Below are 23,620 nucleotides of genomic sequence, written 5' to 3'. Positions count from 1 at the left end.
TGGAGTGGGTTGCCATTTCCTTCTCCAATGCATGAAAGTGAAAAGTGAAAGTGAAGTCGCTCAGTCGTGTCCGACTCTTAGCGACCCTATGGACTGCAGCCTACCAGGCTCCTCTGTCCATGGGGTTTTCCAGGCAAGAGTACTGGAGTGGAGTGCCATTGCCTTCTCCAATATGATATGCTAGAGAGTGTTAAAAGCTAAAGGGAAAACTCAGAGGGAGGGATGTGAAATTTTGATGAGGGGAATGTTGTAATTTACTCAGGGGTATAATAGTCATTGGAAAAGAGCCATTTTTTCATCTAGAGCCACAGGAACCTATTTCTGCCTTCAGGAGGCAGATTGGAAAATGAAGGCAACTCAAGAGAAAGCAGAACCGAGAGCTGCAGAGAAACAAAGTCCTAATGACTTCACTGAGGCACCTGGACTCAGCTGTGCCTCAAGTTTTTTCAGTTATATGAGGCAATAAACGCCCTGATTTGGGGGGTTCGAATGGAGTTTTCTGTCACTTGCAACCAAAAAAGACCTGACAAATGCCAACACTTTCAGGTATATATAGAAACTTCAAGTAGCTTATAATGTGCTTCTAAGTGGGGTTCCTGCTGTACTTGGATTATCGAATAGCTAGAACTCATTTCTAATTAGCAGGATACATTCAAAGTAAACACCTAAAATCCTAAGACCTTAAAAACAGCATGTTCACTTTAACATTTTTAAAGCTCCTTAAAGTGTGCTTTATACTCTTACTGGAAGGAACCCTTTCTTGTCCATTGTTCCAAGGTCACTCTTGCCCAGATCAAGCAATTACAAATTCTAAGTTATCTCAGCTAAGAATAAATTGAGATTTTACCAGATATGCGCATATAGAATAATTGTATTTTGACTTTTTTGAAGGCTTACAAGGCAACAGAGAATATTTGTCTTACTTTTGTTGATGGTGTTGGTCATATTTTGAGAGACATATAGTTAGGGACCAATTCTCATGTGCTCTGAATAGAGAAGCAGTCATCAGTCACTGGCCATCCTGCACGCTGAGGGTTCTAAGTCCAGAACCACGCTGACCAACATTAACTTGACTGAGTAGTTACCCATCTGCCACAACATACTAGCTGATTAGAACCCCAGTGTTGGATTGAAGCGTCTATAAATTTAAGATTACAGAAAGCAGGTTTTTTATGTTTCTCATACATCTTCCTCTATTCTTCCTCTCACTTTGAGCTTACTTTCTCCACCCACCCCAAATCAAACAAAACACACACACACAAAACAGCTTCTCTCTCTTTTAACCCAAAATCCCTTTGGAGCACCCTTTCACATATGTAGCAAACTGCCAAGCAGAGACTTCTGCTCCCTCAACCCAACCAAGAGGACCCAAGCTAGGGACAAAAGATGGTAAGCATCCATATTTGTACATGAGCCATGAACAGACAGGGAATTTCCTTGAGGCTTATTAAAAGAGGCTAATCTAATTCTACCATTGGAGCCATCACTGGATAGACCCCGCCTCAAGTTACATGAGACATCATCGGTTGACAAAGGTCCATCTAGTCAAAGCTATGGTTTTTCCAGTAGTCATGTACAAAAGTGAGAGTTGGACCATAAAGAATGCTGAGCGCCAAAGAGTTGATGTTTTTGAACTGTGGTGCTGTAGAAGACTCTGGGGAGTTCCCCTGGACAGCAAGGAGATCAAACCAGTCACTCCTAAAGGAAATCAGCTGAATATTCATTGGAAGGACTGATGCTGAAGTTGAAGCTCCAATTCTTTGGCCACATAATTCGAAGAGCCGACTCACTTGAAAACCATGATGCTGGGAAAGATTGAGGGCAGAAAGAGAAAGGGGCAACAGGATGAAATGGTTGAATGGCATCACCGACTGAACGGACATGAGTTTGAGCAAACTCCAGGAGATGGTGAAGGACAGGGAAGCCTGGCGTGCTTCAGTCTATGGGGTCACAAAGAGTCAGAAACAAGTGAGCAACTGAACAACAAAATGAACAGACGGTGCAGATTTTCCTTGGGGCTTATTAAAGGAGGCTAATCTAATTCTGCCATTGGAGCCATTCCTGGATGGACCCCACCTCAAGCTACACTATCAACAAAGAGAGGAAATTCAAAGAAATTCTCAGTCATGGGGGTGAGTCATTAGCCCTGTGAGCAGCCTTTTCCTTGCCTTCCCACAGAGGGAGGTCTGAGGCTATTTCTCTCCACTTCATCAAAGAAAAGGGGCTTCAAAGATATCAGCCTTTGAGATGCCTGTGAGAAAAGGAGACTGGCTTCTTTTTTCCCAGATTGGATGTCTACATATACAGCAGCGTATGTGTGGGCTCTCCATGCTTATTTGAAAAGGGGAGAGGAGACTTAGAGCAAAGGGTTGTGAGTGGGACATCTGTGGTATGGAAAGATTTGTAAGTTTCCTCTGGATCAAGTAGATTCTGGGAAAGGTAGCTTAATCTGAGCCAAATTTCTGGTGGAAGCTAAGGGGACTGCAAACTCAGGTGGAGCTTCCACACTGGAAAAGAGTGGGAAGGTTTTCTGTAGGACTCCAATGATCAGAGAGAGAGAGAATCAACAATCAACCAGTATTATCCAGAGAGAATACAACTGCACAGTTCAGTTAAAAGCTAGGTAACCTCCCTGCCTCATCTTCCTCAGCACCTGCCTCACTTCTTCTACCTGCCCCAGCACCAAGAGAATACAAAAGACAGATGGATCATATGGTAATTCTGTTTTTTGTTTTCTGAGGCACTTTCATACTCTTTTCCATAGTTGTTGCACCAACTTACATTCCCACCAACAGGGTATGAGGGATGTAAGCTATTATATATAGAATGGACAGACAACAAGCTCTTACCGTATAGAACCGCCTATGCATGCTGTCGCTTCAGTCGTGTCCGACTCTTTGTGACCCCATGGACTGTAGCCCACCAGGCTTCTCTGTCCATGGGATTTTCCCAGCAAGAATACTGGAGTGGATTGCCATTTCCCTCTCCAGGGGGTCTTCCCAACCCAGGGATCAAACCCACTTCTCCCATGTCTCCTGCATTGCAGATGAATTCTTTACTGCTGAGCCACTGGGGAAGCCTGCATAGCACACAGAAGTATATTCAATACCCTATGATAAACCATATTGGAAAAGAATATAAAAAAGAGTGTATATATATATATATATATGTAATTGAATCACTGTACAGCAGAAATTAACACAACATAGTAAATCAACAGTATTTCAATTAAAAAAAGAAAAAGAAGAGATGAGCTACTTGAGTCATTTGTATCACTATTTTCACAATAGAACTCTTTATTCCAAGTGAAATACTATTTTAACATAAATTTAAGCTAGAAGTAAAAACAATGAGGCAGTTGCTTGAGCAATTTAAACCTTTATAGCTTGATCCCCAAATAATTCATTGTTTGCAGAACCTCTGCAGTTCCCTCAAGAAATGTTCAGGTTTTGTGGAGTCTAGCAGGAAAACCACTGCCCTGGACATATGTGTCAACTCCATGCACACAACATCATGCTTCCAGACAGCCTGATACACTTTAGCTACACAGTAAGCATGCCCATAGACAGTACTCATAAAAAGCATGGAGTTTACATACAGATGTTTGGTATTTTGAGAAGGGAAGTAAGCTGTATTTAAACCTGCTTGTTTAGACCCCTTTTTCCTATTTATTCCTATCACAGTCTCCTGTTCATAACGTTACACTGTTTCCTTCAACCATGTTCCCACAGTCTTACTTTCCCCTCAAACTCCCATTTATATTTAATGCCTGATCTTGTAATTTCTTGAAAAGGACAAAGACAGAAGTCCATTCAAGGCCAGAAGACGGCTTTTTCTGCTGAGAAACTGTCAGCCAAATTTCTCAGGGAGGAACTGGAAATGAAGTGAGAGACATTGATAAATTTCCCTTTTGAACAATCAATAAAAGCCCCACCATCCTGTTCAGCCTCCCACTGTGGAAGCAAGGGCCGTAATTACATTGTCAAAAATTCAAGTTGCCCAGGCTGACAGCAACCCCCTTGAAAAGTGACATGTGATTGGCACTTGGTCTGGGGTGGTGAACCTGGATTGGCAGACAGAGGGAGGGAGCAAAAGGTGAGAGTGAAATTTCCTCATTGACAATAGCCCCCCAAAACCCCAGACTGACACTCTGTAAGAATCTGCAAGCCTTTAGCCATATTAACATAGCAAAGCATACAGCCGACACAATTTACCGAGTTATCTGATCACCAGAGATTCAGAACCCAAGCTGTCCCATCTACTCTTAAACCCAGAGAAAGAGAAAGACATACTGGGCTGTGTGTGCGTGTGTGTGTGTATGAGTGTGTGTAAGGGGTAGGGGCAGGGCAGCTGAGTATAGGAGTATAAGAGAAATTTTCTACATTAAAAGCAAAACATGAAAAACATGCCTTCAGCTCCATCTTTCTTGGTGACAGCTGAACAACAAAGTCTGTTTGCTTAGCAACTTTAATCTATGATAAAAATCAACTAGAGCAGAAGGGTTACAAGGGGCAGCCATGATGAATGAGATGGAACAGAGAAGGTGGGAAAGCCTGCCACTGAAACACAGACCCATTGGTGTGATCCTCTAGGAGTGAAATTTGTATCCATCAGTCAGGCCTCTTCCTATTGGATGTTGGGAATAAAACACTTGAAAAAGCCTCATTGGCAGGGCAGTGCTCTACTTTTGCTTAGACTGGAGCCCATGCAAATGGTTTCCAAGGAGCCTTCATTATAATCATGCCCAGCAATGGTGTTTATCCACTGCTAGGAAGCAGCTGCACCACAGAGATTAAAATCAAACTGTGTTCACTGAGTTTTGGAAACAGAACAAAGGTGCCTGGAAGTGTTTTTCCTTCATGACCTCCAACGTTAAAACTTCTCTCTTGTGGTGATGAAATGTAGACAAGGAAATGAATAAAGAGGGACTTCTCTGTTGGTCCAGTGGTTGAGTCTGCCTCGCAATTCAGGGGATAAGGGTTTGATTCCTGGTCAGGGAACTAAGATTCCACATGCCATGGAGCAACTAAGCCCATGCACAGCAACTACTGAGCCACAACGAAAGAGTCCATGTGCTACAACAATCTCACATGATGCAACAAAGATTCTGTGTGCCACAACTGAGACCAGATGCAGCCAAATAAATAAGTAATTTTTTTAATATAATGAATAAGGAGAAAACTCTCCAAGCAGAGCTGGTTCCATGCCAAGTAGAAGTCCCCTCTTATCCTTGAAAGAAACTATGAGATCACTGGGGCTTCCCAGGCAGTGCAGTGGTAAAGAATTCGCCTGCCAGTTCAGAGACACAAGAGATGCAGTTCTACCCCTGGGTCAGGAAGATCCCTTGGAGTGGGTAATGGCAACCCGCTTTAGTATTCTTGCCTGAGTGAAATGCCATTGACAGAGAAGACTGGTAAGCCACAGTCCTTGGGATCCCAAAGAGTCAGACGCGACTGAGAGACTGAGCACACACGCACATGTGAACACACACACACACACACACACATGAGATGATTGGTACAGGGGACTCGCTGCTTTGGGGAGAAATGTCATCAGAACAGCCATAACTAACAGTGCTGGAGTGTTACCATGTGCTGGATACTTTGGAGCAGTTCACAAGCAGTAAGTCTACAAGGCAGGAACTGTGTTTTTCTGGTTTTATAGAGATAGATTTGCCCAAGGTCATACTTGATAAGCGGCAGAACTGGGCTGATTTCTGATTCCCAAACTTACATGAACCACTAAAAACAGCCTTTCTCCATGAGCAGTCAGTGCACTCCCTGAATCAAATCCCATGCCAAGCCCACAGACTCAGATTCTGGAAGAGAGGTCCAGAAACCTCGATTTTCAGAATCTTCCTGAGAAGCATCTTCCATGCACGAAGGTTGGTGGTTCCCCTCCCTATAGCATCCTGGAAAGCTGAGTGAAGTCGGGTCTTTAGGGACCTGCTGGGGGCAAAGCACTGAATCAAGTTGCTCACTTTTCTGCATACTTGACAGCAAAAGATAATTAGTTTTCCCCTAAAGCCCCAGTGTCACCAGGTCCACCTCTGGCCCTGGGAAAAGGCCAGTGAAATTACGTAATGATTTTAACCATGCTATGGCACCATGCTGCCAGAGGGGAGGTCTGTTTGAGACCTCAGGTGGTGAGGGAGAGAGAAGGGAGAGGGCTGACAGATCACAGGCTGTGACTGGGGATCCTTCCCACCCAGTGGCTCAGCTCTTTTCTACACACTTTTTCTTTCAAATGAATGAGACGCAGCAGCAGCAACTCAATCAGGAAAACAGCTTGATTTTGCCTGTGTTCATGTTCAAGCTTTGCTTCATGAGAGAGATGATATTCATGCCTGTATCGGTAGGACTGTGAGGAAAGGGGTAAGACAGCTGTTGATGACACCCTAACCCTTGGAATATAGGAAAGAAGAGGAGGAGGAAAAGGAGGGAGGGGAAGAGGGTTGGGAAAGGAGAAGGAGGAAAATGAGAGGAGAAGATGGAAATGAGGGAAGCCGGGGAGAGGAGGTGTCTGAGCTTTCAGCATCCAATAACATCACCAGGATAAGGTAGCAACACTTTTGAAATTTCAGGATTCTTAAAACACATTAGAGGCATCTACTTTGCTTTAATTGCCCTGTATATTAATTATAAACAATGGTCCTAGGGATTTTCTTAACTTGACATCTATTAAAACACAGAGGTTAGAAGCACAGAGTACATTTACAATATAAGCACACAAAGGTATATTTGTAAAGTCTTTCTCTGACCCTTCATAATAGAACATGAGAAAGAAGGCACTGGAATGAAAGAATTCGAGTGAAAGAATTGGGAGAGTTTCGTCCTTCTTCAGGTGAACTTCCACTTCAGGCAAGAGTTATGCCATCTGCATCTCATAGGACAATGGCTCTCAAACCCACAGATACTTCTGAAGCTTTAGGATCTTTCAGGATCAGGCTGGTTGAAATACTGATCTGTGCCTTTTTCTCAAGGGTAAACAGCAGCACATTGGGTTGGTGGTCTAAGTGGCTGTTAGACTAGAACAACCATTGGAGATCATCACTGCTGTGTAAACAGACAGAAGCCCCTCCTGGATCTGGGCTATAAGATCAATATAACTGCTAGCTGATGAAAATGGGAAGAAAAAGGTACTGCTTAGAAGTAGAATACAAGAATCAATATTGTAGGTGTTTTGAATTTCTGTCTAGACAGTTGTGGGCTTTTCAACCTTACAAAATGCACTCCCAGTGTGTATCTCTCTAGCTGGTCCCTGGTCAGCATTTAATAAATGCTTGATGATAAGATCCCCCTTCTACTCACAGTAAGTTGAAAAAAGGCAGAAGAGGGCTTTTAGGAGACAATGATTGAGGGCCACAATTTTTAATGGACAAACCGTTGATGTCGCAAAAAAAGACTGACTCCTCAGCATAGCAACATGCCATGTCTAGAACAATTACCGAATGAGAGGTAGCAGGGTCCTGTTTTGTTATGTCAGCACAGATATTCCAGTGTAGAAGACACCACATTTTCTCTCCAGAAACCCAAATCGGGCCACTGTCTGGTGCCTGCACTTTTTATCTGCCTTTGGCTCATGTCATGTAATAAAAAGTTTATCAGTACCCACTGAAAGACACTCCACGCACATCATGCTATACTTACATTTTCTAGTTGATGCTAAGGGTTATCCTGGCACACAAAGTAATTTCTTGAATCTCGAGGAAAATAAAAATGTCTATTTTGCAAAGTGCAATGAGGTCAGCAAAAGGCAAACAAAATTGTAGCAGAAACACACTATAACCTAATATCTGTTTTTTCCCCAGGAATCTATAAACACCAACTCACCTGTAACAGGATTCCAGGGAGAACTCCAACCGAACCCTGTTCCCAGGAGGGGAAAACAGCAACAGCAACAACAACAAGCTTGTCTGCTTGGTCTGTGATGCCACGAGTGTACACAGCCACCCGCGTAGGCTAAGTAACAGTAAGTAAGCCCACTGGTCAGTTTTCACTAGGTTAAGCCACAGTTACAAATACAAATCTCAGTCATTCATGACAACAAAAGTGTATTCCTCACTCAAACGCAGGGGAGCGGTGGGTCACATGCAGCTGTGCCCAAGCTTAAGGGACTGCCCCTGTTCCTATAGGAGATGGTATATTCTCAAGCAGAAAGAAAACAGAAAAATGTTCAAAGTATTACACTGGTTCTTAAAACTTCGATTTGACCATGAAGTACATCATTTCTGCTCCCATTCCATTGACCAAAGCAAGTCCAAGGTGAAGCCCACTCTCACTGGGACAAGGAAATATGGTCTACCCACAGGGAGGAACTGAAAGTTACCTGACAGAGAGAAGAGGTGTATAATCCTCTTGCAGAAAGGCAAGTGAATAACTGAGAACCACAGTATATTCTGCGGTGAGTAGCATCACAATTAATATTCCTTATTTAATGGTATAGACGGACTTATTTGCAAAGCAGAAATAGAGGCACAGATGTAGAGAACAAACGTGGATATCAAGGGGGTGGATGGAGTGGGAGATTGGGACTGACATTCACTCTTGATACTATGTATAAAATAGATAACTAGTGAGAACCAGCTGTACAGCACAGGGAACTCTACTCGGTTCTCTGTAGTGACCTAAATAGGAAGGAAATCAAAAAAAGAGGGCATATATGCATACACATAGCTGATTTACTTTCTATACAGCAGACCCTAACATAACATTGTAAAGCAAATACTACAGTAAAAAATATTAATATTAAATACTCCTTATTTAAGGAAACAGTACCCGTGTTTTAATTCACTTTGTTGCCTCAGCAACTAACAGCCAAAGAGATGTAAGTAGTTTTAGCCATTTTCCCCATTGTCTGTACCTTGGTTAGACAAAGCTCTTCCTCAGTTCCTCTGGCCATTTGCCTCACTCACCATGAAGGGAAAGAGTTCCATTCCTCACAGCCAGGAACTTGACTCCATATGGGAAGAAGCGGGCAGAGTAGGAGCTCCCATAGAGTTTGATCCGGGCTTTGCCTTGGAAGGGCTTGTCCTCAGATCCAATCCGGAGTTCTCCACCATCAGAAACAAGGATGGAGTGTGTTCTGAGTTCGATGGGTCCCAAGTCCAGGAAGATCAACTTCCCTCCTAAGAGCCACAGAGAAGACACTCAGTCTCTGGGAAGATGAGGCTCAGCTTCTTTTGACAGTTATAATGTCTGATGAAACCGTCTTCATTTATATGATTCTGCTGAAATTTAGATTTATCTCACCTTCTTTCCTAGAAGCACAGTTGAGTCATCTGACATCAAGGAGCAGAAGCACAGTATTACTAAGTCAGCTTAGGTTAGCTATCACAATTCACAGCAGCTTTATTTATAGTGTTTTTAGTCACAATAACCTAAATGCCTAGAAATTTAGGAGTGGTTAAATAAGAAATGAGAAGGTCACCGTTTCACCACGTAATAGCAGCTTAGAAAATTAAGTTTAAAAAAACAGGGAAACAGTAAACAGGAAATAGGAATAGAAGAAAATAATGCCACAATTATAAGACATGGTAAAAGGCAGTGTAATTAGGTGGCATTATGAAATTTTTTGCACTTTAGCTGACCAACATCCATTATCCTTTTCTTTGGATATGCTCAGTCTCTCAGACGTGTCGGACTCTTTCCAGCCCCATGGACTGTAGTCCGCCAGACACCTCTGCCCATGGAATTTTCCAGGCAAGAATACTGGGGTAGAGTGTCATTTCCTACTCTATTTTTTTGGGATAATAGACCCTAATTTCCACAAGGAATTATTTTGCTCCATTGAACAGAGCTGAGTAGAACTGTCAATCATGATGCCTTATCCTACCATCAACTAGGTCATGATTTCCTTGCTTCTCAAGGAAGTCTGGAGCCAAAGGAAAGGGGAGGCTGGAACTATTTGATTCTTAGTAATTCCAGTGGTTGTATCTTAACAAGCCTGAGAAGAGTCCCTGTTTCTGAGACCCTCACCTGCCAAGCCCCTCCAAAAGGCCACCTCTTTTCAACACCTCAGCCTCTGTTGTCCTGATGTCCCTTTTTCAAAAATGGCAAATTGATCACACTCTAAGGTGACTGACCCAAGAAGCAACTCTCCTTTGGTGACCTACAGGTTTGATGCTTGAATAGCACCACAATCCTTACCAGTTTTCCAAAGGGCCTGCTGGCAATTCTGATTTTAAAGTCTGACTTTAATTTTCCCTTCCATTCTCATTACAATGACAAGAATAATCATTAGAAATGCAGTAATGAGTCCCATGTCAAGGAATTGATGCTTTCAAACTGTGGTGCTGGCGAAGACTCTTGAGAGTCCCTTGGAGAGCAAGGAGATCAAACCAGTCAATCCTAAAGGAAGTCAACTCTGAATATTCATTGGAAGGACTGATGCTGAAGCTGAAACTCAAATTCTTTGGCCACCTGATGCAAAGATCAGACTCATTGGAAAAGACCCTGATGCTGGGAAAGACTGAAGGCAGGAGGAGAAGAGGATGACAGGATGAGATGAGTTGAATGGCATCACTGACTCAATGGACATGAGTTTGAGCAAACTCCAGGAGATAGTGAAGAACAGGGAAGCCTAGCATGCTGAAGTCCATAGGGTTGCAAAGAGTTGGACACAACTGAATGACCGAACAACAATAAATGAATCCGGCTGTGAACAAGAGGGAAGAAATGCGACCTGTGGTACAGGCTACATTCTTGCATTCACTAGAACATTTTCATTCACAGCCATGTGTCATTAATGTCCCAAATCTTCAACTAGTGGAACACGGGTTGAACAATGGGTCCAACGATGGGTCGCACCATATCTATAGTCAGGAAATCTGAACTGAGATGAACCATGATAGAGACGGAGTATTGAATCAGATACCTGTCCCCACTCTGGTGTTGGCCTCTGAATGACCCTCAATATGTCTCACAAAGTTGCTGGGCCTTAGACGTCTCGGTTTCCACATCTGTCCCACTCAGTGCCAAGGGAGGGTCTGTTTGCTCCTCAGGAACGTGTGGAACAGAGTTATGCACCCACTGAGGCTCCTTCTGTCTCTGGAACACTTGACATCTACACCCACAAAGAACGCAGTCAAGTGTGCCTTTGACACTGATGGAGACATGGACCTCTTGTTCTCCAGACACCACCTACACCGCAGGGAGCTTTGAATGTCACTTGAGAAAGAGATTACCTGCACAGTGAGGAATTCAAATGAGATGATGCGGAAAACAAGGGAACTCACATGTATTAAGCACGTATCCTATGCCAATATCTTTAGTGATGTTCTCTGAAACAACCTTTCCAAACCAGCCTAGGAGGTCAACATCACACTCCATATTTCAGAGCAGATAGTGGGCTGGGGGAAGCAGAGCGACCACTAGAACCCAGGACCACCTGCCAGAGACACTCACGTTCTATCCACTTAGCAAACCCTACCAGGTAGCTTTTTCATTAATTAGGAAATACTTTTCATTAATTATTTCATTAATTTCATTATTTATGACAGTTACTTTTAAGAAAAAAGACATGCTACTTTTTTAGGTAAGTTTGCCTATTGCCAAACTTGCCTATTTAGGTAAGTTTGGCTTGTTTATATGAGGTTTATTTTAATTTTATTAATGTTGATACCCCTCACCTCATTCTGAAAAGGATTTGAGGCAGATTACAAGGATTAGTGGGTAAATTTATAAATTGGGGATTTGTCCCTTGTACTAGCAAAATATTAAATATACTGAGGAAAATTGGCAGAAATTTGAAAAAGTCATTTACTGATGGGACCTAATAATAACACTAATGAAGGGAGAAAAGCTCAGCTCCCCCCAAAATAATTTGCGTTGGCAAGAGTACTATAAGTAGGAGTAATTAGTTAATGTGATTACCTGCAGAAAAGCCTTCCTTCTTTACTTTATCAGTAGCAAGTATGTATAGGGAAATCTAGGTAAATATGGAAGAAAGTTTGTTATGAAATTTGGGACTTCCCAAGTGGTGTTAGTGGTAAAGAATCTGTCTGTCAGCACAGGAGATGCAAGAGACTGGGTTTGATCCCTGGGTCAGGTAGATCCCCTGGAGTAGGAAATGGCACTCCATGCCAGTATTCTTGCCTGGAAAATTCCATGGGCAGAGGAGCGTGGAGGACTAAGAGTCAGACACAATTGAACACACATTTGTTGTGGAATTCAGCTAATTTTGGTTGAAATAATTGTATGTGATAACCAAGGTAAAAGCTTGTTGGTGTGAAAGAACAGGAAGTTTATATTCAATCTACCTCTGTGCCAAGGCCCCAAGTGTTTCATTGCACACTTTATTAGCTTAAGACAAATACATACCGAGCTGACATAAAGAAGAGTTACTTGAATACGGGAGGGAAGTGGGAGGACTTTATTTCTCCACTTTATAGAGCTTGACCCCATTTCTGAAAGCTGAAATAAAGAGCGGGGCTGAAATCAGCCTTTGGCTCTGACCCTGACACTGCTTGTTACGATTGTTCATGAAAGCTGAGTACGTCCCACGAGTGACCTTGGGTAATTTTATAAAAATCAATCAACCATCATTATTGTTCCTTCCCCTCCAAAATAAACAAATGAACACAACTTTTTACATGTAATCATTTGTTTCCATTAAATGTCTCTTTTATTTCTTTTAAAGGGAAGTAAAAGAGACTTTTAGCAGCTAGTGAATGTTTGCAAAGTACATCAAAACCTACTTTGGGCTAACCCCACAATTAGCCATTTTCTGTAATAACCACAAAATGATTTGGTGTGCATGAGTGTGTTTTAAAGAAAAACAAATACACAGTTGTAGCTATTTTCCCCATTACAGAAAACACTTAGAGTATAAATATTATACCATACAAGAATATACTCATCAAGGGACTTCCTTGGCAGTCCAGTGGTTAAGACTTGAGATTTCACTGGATGGAGGTGCCTGTTCAATCCCTGGTTGGGGGACTAGGGGGCTTCCCTAGTGGCTCAAATGGTAAAGAATCTGCTTGCAACGCAGAAGACTCGAGTTCAATCCCTTGGTTAGGAAGATCCCCTGGAGAAGGGAATGGCTACCCACTCCAGTATTCTTGCCTGGAGAATGCCATGGACAGAGGAGCCTGGTGGGCTACAGCCAGTGGCGTCACAAAGAGTCGGACATGACTGAGTGACTAACACGTGGGGAACTAGGATCTCACATGGTACCGGAAAAGAACTGGCTATATCTTCTACCCCAATTCTTTTCCTGTAGTCTCTGTGGAACCCTCCCCTGTAGGGCTTTGCTTGGCCATTCCACCAAAACTGGTCCTATCAAGGTCACAAGTGGCAATCACACTGCTGAATCCAAGGCTGCGTGCTCAGCGCTCATCTTTGCTGAGCACCCATGGCATCTGACATGCGTGCTCAGTCCTTGCTTGCTGCTCCATCCCCCGGCCACCCAGTTCTGTGCTCTCCTGGATCCCTCCCCACTCCCAGCCTCTCCTCTCGGCCTCCTCTGCCTGATTCCTCCTGACTGTCTCAACCACTGACACTTGGAATGTCACAGGACCCAGCCCCTTGATCACTTTTCCAATCATTCTATGAACATGACCTTGCTTTTCTCACCTTGTCTTAAGGTTTCAAACTCCATCGTACACTAATCACCGATGACTCCCAGATGACTCCCAAGGCCCATTTCTGCCCTCAGTTCAAGATTCGTAGACCCATCTGTTTCTTGGTATCTCTATATGGATGTCTCAAAGTTTTCTTGACTTAGAACATCCAAAAAGTGAGCTCCTTGTCTTGTCCCATTTCCTTAAATGGCAACTCCATCCCTCCCATTGCTCAGTTTGAAAGTCCTAGAGGCCACACTTACTCTCTCACACACCACAACGGAGGCTCCAAGAAATCTTGTGCATTCTTCCTCCCTAACATCCCTGTGATCCAGCCCCTTCTCACCACTTGCACGTCCATCACTGGGATCTAAGTCACATCTCATCTCCAAGTAACCATAGAGCCTTGTAACTCAGCTCTTTGCTCTGCCCCTGCCCCAACCCTAGGGTCTACTCTCAAAACAACAATGTGATTTTTAATGTAAACTTCATCGCATCACCTCTCTGCTGGGAATTCTCCAACAGCTTCCACCACACACAGAGTCAAAGCCCACCAAACCCAGCAGGGCTGGCCCTCTCCGCCCCCCTCTCCCCCATCTCTTCCCCCCAGCTCACAGTCCTCTGCCACTCTGACCCTCGCTCCCCTGAAGCACAGCCTTTACCCTCACTGTGTGCAAATCCCCCAACCATCACAAACCACCGCCCAGCTCCTGATCCTTCTCCCCTGCTGCATCTAACACAAAATGCGATACGACTGTTTCCTTATGAATATAAACTCCAAAAGAACAAGAATTTGGGTGTGTTTATTTATTTTATTTTTTTTTGGCTTATGTAATACAACTTTATTCTCTTACAGTCCAGGTTTAATTTGCAGCTGCAGCCCCTGTTCCTAGAACAGCGCCTGTCATACGGGGAGCTTGGAAAGCAGTCACTAAATACTTGTGAGATAAATAGGAGTTGAAGTTATAGAAGAGAATGAGGTCTCCCTAGGCAGACATGTAGCGTGAGAGCAGAAGAGAGACAAGACTATCATCTAGTATTTACAAACTAGACTAAAGAGAAGAAGTAGAATGATTCTTTCGGGTCAGTCAGTGAAACAAGTAAACTGGACAGGAATCAAAAGGTTGGGATGGGTTCCTGGAAGAGCTTTAAGAACTAGGAAGGTGGCAGATGACAATGGCAAAGTTAGTGTCACTTTGAGGAGGATCTGAGGGCAAAGGGTGCAGAGAAAGAATACACTTGGTTAGGACACACGTGCCAGGTAATGAATGAACTTGGGGAGAATGACTCCCATTTTAAGCAGAAGGAAACCCAGAGATGTATGGAGGCAAGATGCAGGGAGAAAGCTGACAATCCCCAATTCATTAGATCAATCTGTGTCACCAAACTAGATTATTCATGTACTCAAAGCTTGAACTACCTAAATTTTCAGATGTAAATTATCCAGCTTGCTTATCCACATAGATGAGCTTCCATTCAGCTTTTTGTGTCAACTCTGAATAATTCCTTAAAAATTTTAGCATCCTGTATTGTGTTACCTTTCCAGTTATTCCACAGGGGGAGCCTATGGAATTCTCTTCCCCTGGAGAATTAGAGATGATCATACATTCAGGATGGATGGGTCCTGCTGTCCCTGGATAAGGAGTGTGGGCTGAGTGATGGGGCAGAGCTGGGGTGCTCTGCTTCACCCTACTGTACCCTTCAGAACTCTGTTGCTATGCAGGTAGGTGTCAGGAGAAGGTGAGGAAGAAGAGAAGGCCAGCATTCAAGGAAGGTATCCACAGCTCAGAGCTTGCATTCTGATGGGGATGCACACAGCTTCCTTTGTTGGTGAGATCCGGATTAGGCTTGTGCCTGATCCACTGGAGCAGAGCCTGGAAGCCTTCGAGGTGGGCTTGTCCCCGGCCAGAGAGGCGGAAAATCAATTTGGCTGGCAAACGAGAGCCCCCGAGAGCTCAGTGCACGCTCCATAATCCTATCCACTAGCAGCTCAGGAAATAGATGCCGGGGCTCTCACATATTCATGGGGGAGGTGAGGCATAAATCAGGCTTTAAGGATTGGGGGCAAAGGCAATGGACTCTCTGGCTGGCTACTAATTAATCAAGCACAGAACACCTCAACCTAGCAACCTGGGAGTCTCACACACACACACACAGGCTGCTGCTGCTTTTCCAGAGTCTTTTTTTCATTTCAATTAAAATAGATATCGGAGGAAATTCTCCCCTTTAGCTGAGGCTGCTTATGCATCCCCCTGTTCTTCCTTTAATTAAAAAACATGCTTATTGCAATACTTGCCAGAATCACTTTAACGGTATTTTAATTGTAATGTCTCTGCCTGATTAAAAAAAGAAAATATGAACCAGAAAGTGTTTGCAAAAATGTTCTCAGGATGCAGAAAGAGAATCACACACCTCCTCGAATGGGTGCCACATACTAATTCCTTAATTAGCCTGGCAGTGCTAGTCAAAATGGGCAACGTGGAGGAGAAAACATATCGGAAATAAAATCACTGACACAGAGCCATGAAACAATAGCAGTTGGGAGAATCATTTTCATCAGCTCAGATTTCCCTGGTAGGAGAGACAAGTGTATCTAACTAAAATTCCACATTCAGGACAGGCACATTCAATGCAGCCAGCAAGATTTCCACTGCCCTTTGCAAAGGGTCGCATAGCCTTTGGGAAAAAAGTAGCTGGACCAGGTTAATGGTTTCCAGTCCAGACAGTCCTCTATGGCTTCCTTTGTTGTTTTAGGCTTTATTTTATGCTTCCACTCAGTTGTGTCCAACTCTGCAACCCCATGGACTGTAGCCCGACAGGCCCCTCTGTCCAGGGGATTCTTTCTTTCCAAAAAGAATATTGGAATGGGTTGCCATTTCCTACTCCGGGGATCTTTCTGACCTAGAGATCAAACTCGAGTCTTGTGTCTCCTGCATCAGCAGGCATCAAGTTGTTTCAGGCTAGTAGTTCTCAAACTTGAAGTGAAGTGAAGTGAAAGTTGCTCAGTCGTGCCCAACTGTTTGCGACCCCATGGACTGTACAGTCCATGGAATTCTCTAGGCCAGAATACTGGAGTGGGTAACCTTTCCTTTCTGCAGGGGATCTTCCCAACCCAGGGATCGAACCCAGGTCTCCCTCATTACAGGCAGATTCTTTAGCAGCTGAGCCACAAGGGAAGCCCAAGAACACTGCAGTGGGTGGCTTATCCCTTCTCCAGCGGATCTTCCTGACCCAGGAATCTAACTGGGGTCTCCTGCATTGCAGGGGGATTCTTTACCAACTGAGCTATCAGGGAGTGTACAGAATCACCCAGAGGTCCTAAAAGACAGATTGGAGGTGTCACCCCACCCCCAGAGTACATTTGCTACGGGGTCCCCAAATGTGCATCTCTAGCAAGTTCCCAGGTGATATTCTTGCTGCTGACCAGGGAACACACTTGGAGAACCACTGTTCTAGGTTAATTAAGCTTGTTCCATGTGTCCGCTGTCTAAAACAGGTTGAGAAATACAAGACTGGAATTGCAGATTAATTCACTTTGTCATTCAACCAACATTTGTTGTTATTTCCTAGTCCTTCTTCTAGGTGCCATGATAAAAGTGTAAAAAATATAGTCAGTACTTCCAGAAGGTCACAGTGAAGTTTCATTGCTCCAAGTTTCATTGCTCCCTGGTTTTAGTGAACTGGTCAACTTCACAGATAACCTAAAAAGATGATGACTCAGCCTTTTACTGTTTCTGTAAAACTTAAAAATCATGAAGTTATCTTTTTTATTAATTAATTCTATACTAATTACAAAGGGTAAACATATAATGGAAGAGAAATATCTAAAGGAATTCAAAATATTCAGATGTAAATAAGTGCCTTTGTTTATATTGTAATCAATTACTGCTTCACTAAACCTTGATTTCCATTCCTCCTCCAGAAAATCAAAATTTTCTTTTACCAACAAAGTTTCTGATATTTAAACTCTGAAGGCCCTTAGCTGGGTTTCTAAAAGGTCACTTAAGACCTCAGAAAGAAAGGAGAAAACAGGGGGAGAAGAAATTGTCTTTTCCAGGCAGGCAAAAATCTCCGTCACTACCAAGTTACTCATTCATTGAAATAATCTCCTTCCTTCTCTGTATCAAAATTCAGTTAGCACTGACCCAATCACATTTTTTTTTTAACCAGTCATGAAACCTCATACATTTCTCTCAGCAATCTGTTTATTTAAAAGGTTGGGGGCTGGGGAGGGAGGTTTCAGAAGGAGGGGACACATATAGTTATTTATGCCTGATATTTTTTTTTTTGTTTGGCAGAAACCAACACAACATTGTAAAACAAATATTGTTCAATTAAAAAAATCATTATTTTTTTTGTGTTTTTTTGTTTTTTAATTTTTTTTAATTTTTTTAATTTAATTTTATTTTTTAACTTTAAAAGGTTCCAAATATAATTATTCTCTGAATATTGTAAACAATGATTCGCCTACAATATGATAATTTTATAAGTGAATGATAACAGTTATTTCTCATAGTATTTATTTAAAAAATGAGAGTACATCCTGCCTTTGACCCCCAGGAATATTACAGTACATGGGAAATGACAGTAATGAAAAGCTGCCTTTGGTATAATTTAACCTGCACAAAAATTCTAGCTATTTAAGCATCCCTGATTTCCAACTTCACTCCCAGTATGGACAAAGAGGATGCAAGAATCATTAATCAACAAAAGAGGTAGAGAAGGTAAGGAGAGACCAAGTCCCGAAGGACTTTGCAAACCACACCAAGGAGTTCAAACCTGACGCAAAAGGCTAATAGAAAGTCCGTGAAGGGTCTTAAGGAAGGACGATTGAAATATTTATCTTTTGTTACTGAAAATATTGTAGCTTCTGTGCTAGGAAGGGACTGGTCCCTTTCAATAGCATTTTTCATGTTACAATATCCAAGTTGTCAAGACACAAACTGTAAATTGTTTAATATCTATCTATCTGTCTGTCTGCCCATCTACTGAAAGCATGTCCTTTCTCACAGCAACAGCTTATCTTTCATTTAAGGCTAATCAAGTATGTCTGGGACTGTTCTCTGGAGGTAAATAAAGTAAGTCATGTCTGATTGGGAGAAATAAGGGGTTTCAGAGCCAAGTGTCCCCCACATGAAAAAGCCTTTGTCTCTGATCTCCTGATACACAAGTACTAAATGAAATTGGTCACTGTCTGGACTAACCCACTAACATTTGAGGATACCAGGAAGGACTCTGATTACAGAAAAATTCACAGCCAACATGAATCTGACTCTTCAGGTCAGAAACTCAGTCATTCAACAACCATTTGAGTACCTATTATGTACTAAGAGTCAGACACAACTGAGCAACTTCACTTTCAGTTTTCACTTTCATGTACTGGAGAAGGAAATGGCAACCCACTCCAGTGTTCTTGCCTGGAGAATCCCAGGGATGGGGGAGCCTGGTGGGCTGCCGTCTATTGAGTCGCACAGAGTCGGACACAACTGAAGTGACTTAGCAGCAGCAGCAGCATGCACATACTATATACTTGCTCCTTGGAAGAAAAGCTATGACAAACCTAGACAGCATATTAAAAAGCAGAGACATTACTTTGCCAACAAAAGTCCACATAGTAAAAGCTATCATTTTTTCCAGAAGTCATGTACAGATGTGAGAGTTGGACCATAAGAAGGCTGAGTGCTGAAGAACTGATGTTTTCAAACTGTGGTGTTGGAGAAGACTTTTGAGAGTCCCTCAGCATGCAAGGAGATCAAACCAGTCAATCCTCAAGGAAATCAACCCTGAATTGTCATTGGAAGGACTGATGCTGAAGCTGAAGCTCCAATACTTTAGCCACCTGATGCAAAGAACTGACTCATTGGAAAAAATCCTGATGCTGGGAAAGACTGAAGGCAGGAGGAGAAGGGGACGACAGAGGATGAGATGGTTGGACAGCATCACCAGCTCAGTAGACATGAGTTTGAGCAAACTCTGGAGATGGTGATGGAGAGAGAAGCCTTGCGTGCTACAGTTCGTGGGGTCGCAAAGTCAGACACGACTGAGTGACTGAACAACTACATACATGAAGATATAATAGTCCAGGCAATACTGAGCCAAAACGGACCTGGATCCTTTTTTTCTTAAGTTTACCTGCCTAGATTGCACCTTCTCAAAAGGTAAAGGGCAGTAACAACACACCCTAATATTAAGCTTTTAAATAATTTATATAAAACTAATTCATAAAAAAGTTACATGATATATATATATATATGAATGATATCATGTTCTCAGCCTATTAAAAATTCTATCACTGGCCCACTTAGCTTTGGATACAAGCAAGGTCCCCTCATAAAATGAGTAATACCAACTTGTTGCCAGGAAAAGACTGACACATAGAAATGCACAAAATTAAGGGAGTTAAGGATGGATTTCCCAGAATTTAGGTGAGTATTTTCCATTGCTGACTTCACCTGACTTCCCCTTTTAAGGTCACTGTGTAGCCCAGGCCCTTCTGAGGAGCATGCTTGAAACTATGGGGAAAAAGTTTTCTAACCCATTTACCACGCTTCCCACTCGGGGCTACGGATGAGAAAGTTCTCTAGGCATGTGTTATGCAATCAAACAGCTAACATATGCAGTCAGGGCAAAAAGGAACTTAAGACAATAAAAGTCGAGGCAATTTTTTGAATATAATTAATTAAAGTACTTTCTTCATTTCATTATTAATTCAAAAAAATTAACAGCCAACAGATTTATACAAGCCACTCTCCTCCTGCAACGGGAGGGAATCATCATCATTTCCATTTTATGCACTAATCTGAGGCCCAGAACTTTACCCAAAGCCACAGGAGAGTCACGAGACTGCCTCACATTTGAACTGAGGCCCCTAGTCTGCTGAGCAAACCCCAGACAACCACGTTGTACCATCTGTACATAGTCATCCCGTTTCCTGCCTTGAAGGGTAGCTGCAGTTCAGCTGCAAGAAGTCAGTTCACTCAGTTCTCCTTTTGCAGCCAATTGCTACATGTTATTTTAAACATATCCATTTGAAACAAATTGTATCAGCCCACAAAGCCCTCCCATGTTGACGGAGACATTATAGAGTTAGGAAAAGAAAGAAAAAAACATTAATGCAGCTTATTTCATTTGTATCAAATGCCTTCGATGGATTTCCTTTGAATCCAAGCTGCTATGATGAAGTCTTAAAACTGCAGGTACGGGGTAAGGTGCCCAATGACTCCCACGGTCCTGATGCACAGAGACACCACACAGATATCGCAGGAAGCCCTGTTTCATAGCATTTCCAGATTGCTCCATTGTAAAGCATTTTGTGAAGCATGCATCTACTGAAACTGAGCCTAGTTTGGTTCTAATGAAAAGGAATCAAGTTAAAAACCTGGGATAAAAAGGCTGTGCTGGCTATAGCTCTTAATACCTCGCTCTGAAATCTTCAAACCTTGATGAGGATGAAAAAACAGTAGGAGACATACAGAGAGTCAACAAGTACATGAAAAGATGCTCAATATCGGTATAAAACTGGAAATGCAAATGAAAACCACAATGAGATACCATATCACACCTGCTAGAATGGCTAGTCTCAAAAAGACAACAAATAACAAGGCTGGGCGGATTTGGAGAAAAGGAAACACTTGTGCCCTGCTGGTGGGTATGTAAGTTGATGCAGCCACTGTGGAAAACAATATGGAAGTTCCTTAAAAAATTAAAAATAGAACTACCATATAATCCAGCAATTCCACTTCTGGGTATGTAGCTGAAGAAAACAAAACACTACTTCAAAAAGATATATGCACCTCTATGTTCATTGCAGCATTATTTACAATAGCCAAGGTATGGAAACAACCTAAATGCCTATTAATATATGAATGGATAATTAAAATGTGATATTGCATATATATATATATATAGAGAGAGAGAGAGACAATGAAATATTGTTTAGTGATAAAATGTAATAGAATGAAATATTTCCATTTGCAACAACATGAATGAAACTTGAGAGCGTAAAGCTAAGTGAAATAAGTCAGAGAAAGATAAATACCATATGACCTCACTTACAGAGGAAATTAAAAAACAAACAAACAAACAAAAGCAGACAAATCTGAGCTCACAGATATCAAGACCACATTGATGTTAGCCTGAGGTGGCCAGTTGAGGGGTAGGTGAAATCGATGAAAGGGGACAAAAGGTATACACTTCAGTTATAAAATGAATAAGGCACGGGGATGTGATGTACAGCATGGTGACTACAGTTAATAATCAGTCAGTCAGTTCAGTCATTCAGTCGTGTCCAACTCTTTGCGACCCCATGGACTGCAGCATGCCAGGCCTCCCTGTCCATCACCAACTCCCAGAGTTTACCCAAACTCATGTCCATCGAGTCAGTGATGCCATCCAACCATCTCATCCTCTGTCGTCCCCTTCTCCTCCTGCCTTTAATTTTTCCCAGCATCGGGATCACCAATGTTGGCCATGGAAACTTCAGATGGAAAGAATGAACTACTATGCAAATACTGACATAGTTTATAAATTGTTCACATAAAGAAAGTTCTCTAGGCATGTGTTATGCAATCAAAAGGCTAATATATGCAGTCAGTGCAAAAAGGAACTTAAGACAATAAAAGTCGAGGCAATTTTTTGAATTTAATTAATTAAAGCACTCTCTTCATTTCATTATCAATTCAAAAAAAATTTTTTTAATCTTTTTTGGCTTTCATTAGTCACAAGTGTCTTTAACCAAAACTGAAGCACATCAGTTCAGTTCAGTTCAGTCAGTCGTATCCAACTCTTTGCAACCCCATGGACTGCAGCACACCTGGCTTCCCTGTCCATCACCAACTCCCAGAGCTTGCTCGAACTCATGTCCATCAAGTTGGTGATACCATCCAACCATCTCATCATCTGTCATCCCCTTCTCCTCCTGCCTTCAATCTTTCCCAGCATCAGGATTTTTTCCAGTGAGTCAGTTCTTCTCATCAGGTGGCCAAAGTATTGGAGTTTCAGCTTAAGCATCACTCCTTCCAATGAATATTCAGGGTTAATTTCCTTTAAGATTGACTGGTTTGATATTCTTGCAGACCAAGGAACTCTCAAGAGTCTTCTCCAATACCACAGTTTGAAAGCATCAATTCTTTGGTGCTCAGTTTTCTTTATGGTCCAACTCTCACATCTGTACATGACTACTGGAAAAACCATGGTTTTGATTATACAAATCTTTGTCTGCAAAGTAATGTCTCTGCTTTTTTATATGCTAGGAATATTGTATTGCATATTTGAAAGTATAATAGCTAGGAGAATGGATCTTAAAAGTTTCCACCAAACAAGAAAAATATTTGTACCTATCTGTCGTGACTATTGTAGTGATCATTTTGCAACATATACAAATATCAAATCATTATTCTGTACACCTGAAATTTACATTATGTCATCTATACCTCAATAAAATTGTTTTTAATCTTTTAAAAAAGAAACTCTACAATGAACCTGGCCAAGAGAAGATGCTTCATCTCAATAAACCAAGAATATGCATTGCTACACTATAGAAATCCCCAGTGTAACAGACTAAAATGATCTGCGTGTCCTCAAAACTGTGAAAGTGAAGTGAAAATGAAAATCTTACTCGCTCAGCCATGTCAGACGCTTTGTGACCCCATGCACTGTAGCCCAGCAGACTACTCTGTCCATGGAATTCTCCAGGTAAGAATACTGAAGTGGGTTGCCATTTCCTTCTCCAGGGGATCTTCCCGACCCAGGGACTGAACCCAAGTCACCTGCATTGCTGGTAGAATCTTTACCGTCTGAGCCAGCAAGACCACATTCCCAACTGCACCAGAAAACCTTCTTCCACAAAGTCAAAATGCCAAGGAGAACAGAGGCAACCTAGTGAATAACTGCTGCTTCCACCTCTGTATCCTTCCCTCTCCTTGCTGTTAGAAAGAAAAAACACTTTAGTATGCTTTTTGAAGATAACGGAGGCAAAAGTCATCTGAGGTCTTCATTGCCCAGCTAATTCTTTCAGTAATTCAGTTTGCTTTGTATATAGAAGCAACCGCTAGCTGT

General features: G+C 42.2%; 1 protein-coding gene across 1 annotated transcript in view; it reads right to left on the bottom strand.

The window, feature by feature from the left end:
• The window catches only part of PKHD1 (polycystic kidney and hepatic disease 1 (autosomal recessive)), a 443,812-nt gene that overhangs the window by 281,342 nt on the left and 138,850 nt on the right, over positions 1-23,620 (bottom strand). The window contains exon 38 of the mRNA XM_010863025.1: positions 8,915-9,127. Within this exon, the coding sequence (XP_010861327.1) occupies positions 8,915-9,127 (213 nt within the window). The remainder of the gene's footprint in view (positions 1-8,914; positions 9,128-23,620) is intronic.

The sequence above is a fragment of the Bison bison genome, unplaced genomic scaffold, assembly GCF_000754665.1.
Source record: "Bison bison bison isolate TAMUID 2011002044 unplaced genomic scaffold, Bison_UMD1.0 scf7180017864487, whole genome shotgun sequence".
Taxonomy (NCBI): domain Eukaryota; kingdom Metazoa; phylum Chordata; class Mammalia; order Artiodactyla; family Bovidae; genus Bison; species Bison bison.
The sequence above is the reverse complement of the archived record's forward strand: the minus strand, read 5'-3'. Positions and strand labels throughout refer to the sequence as shown.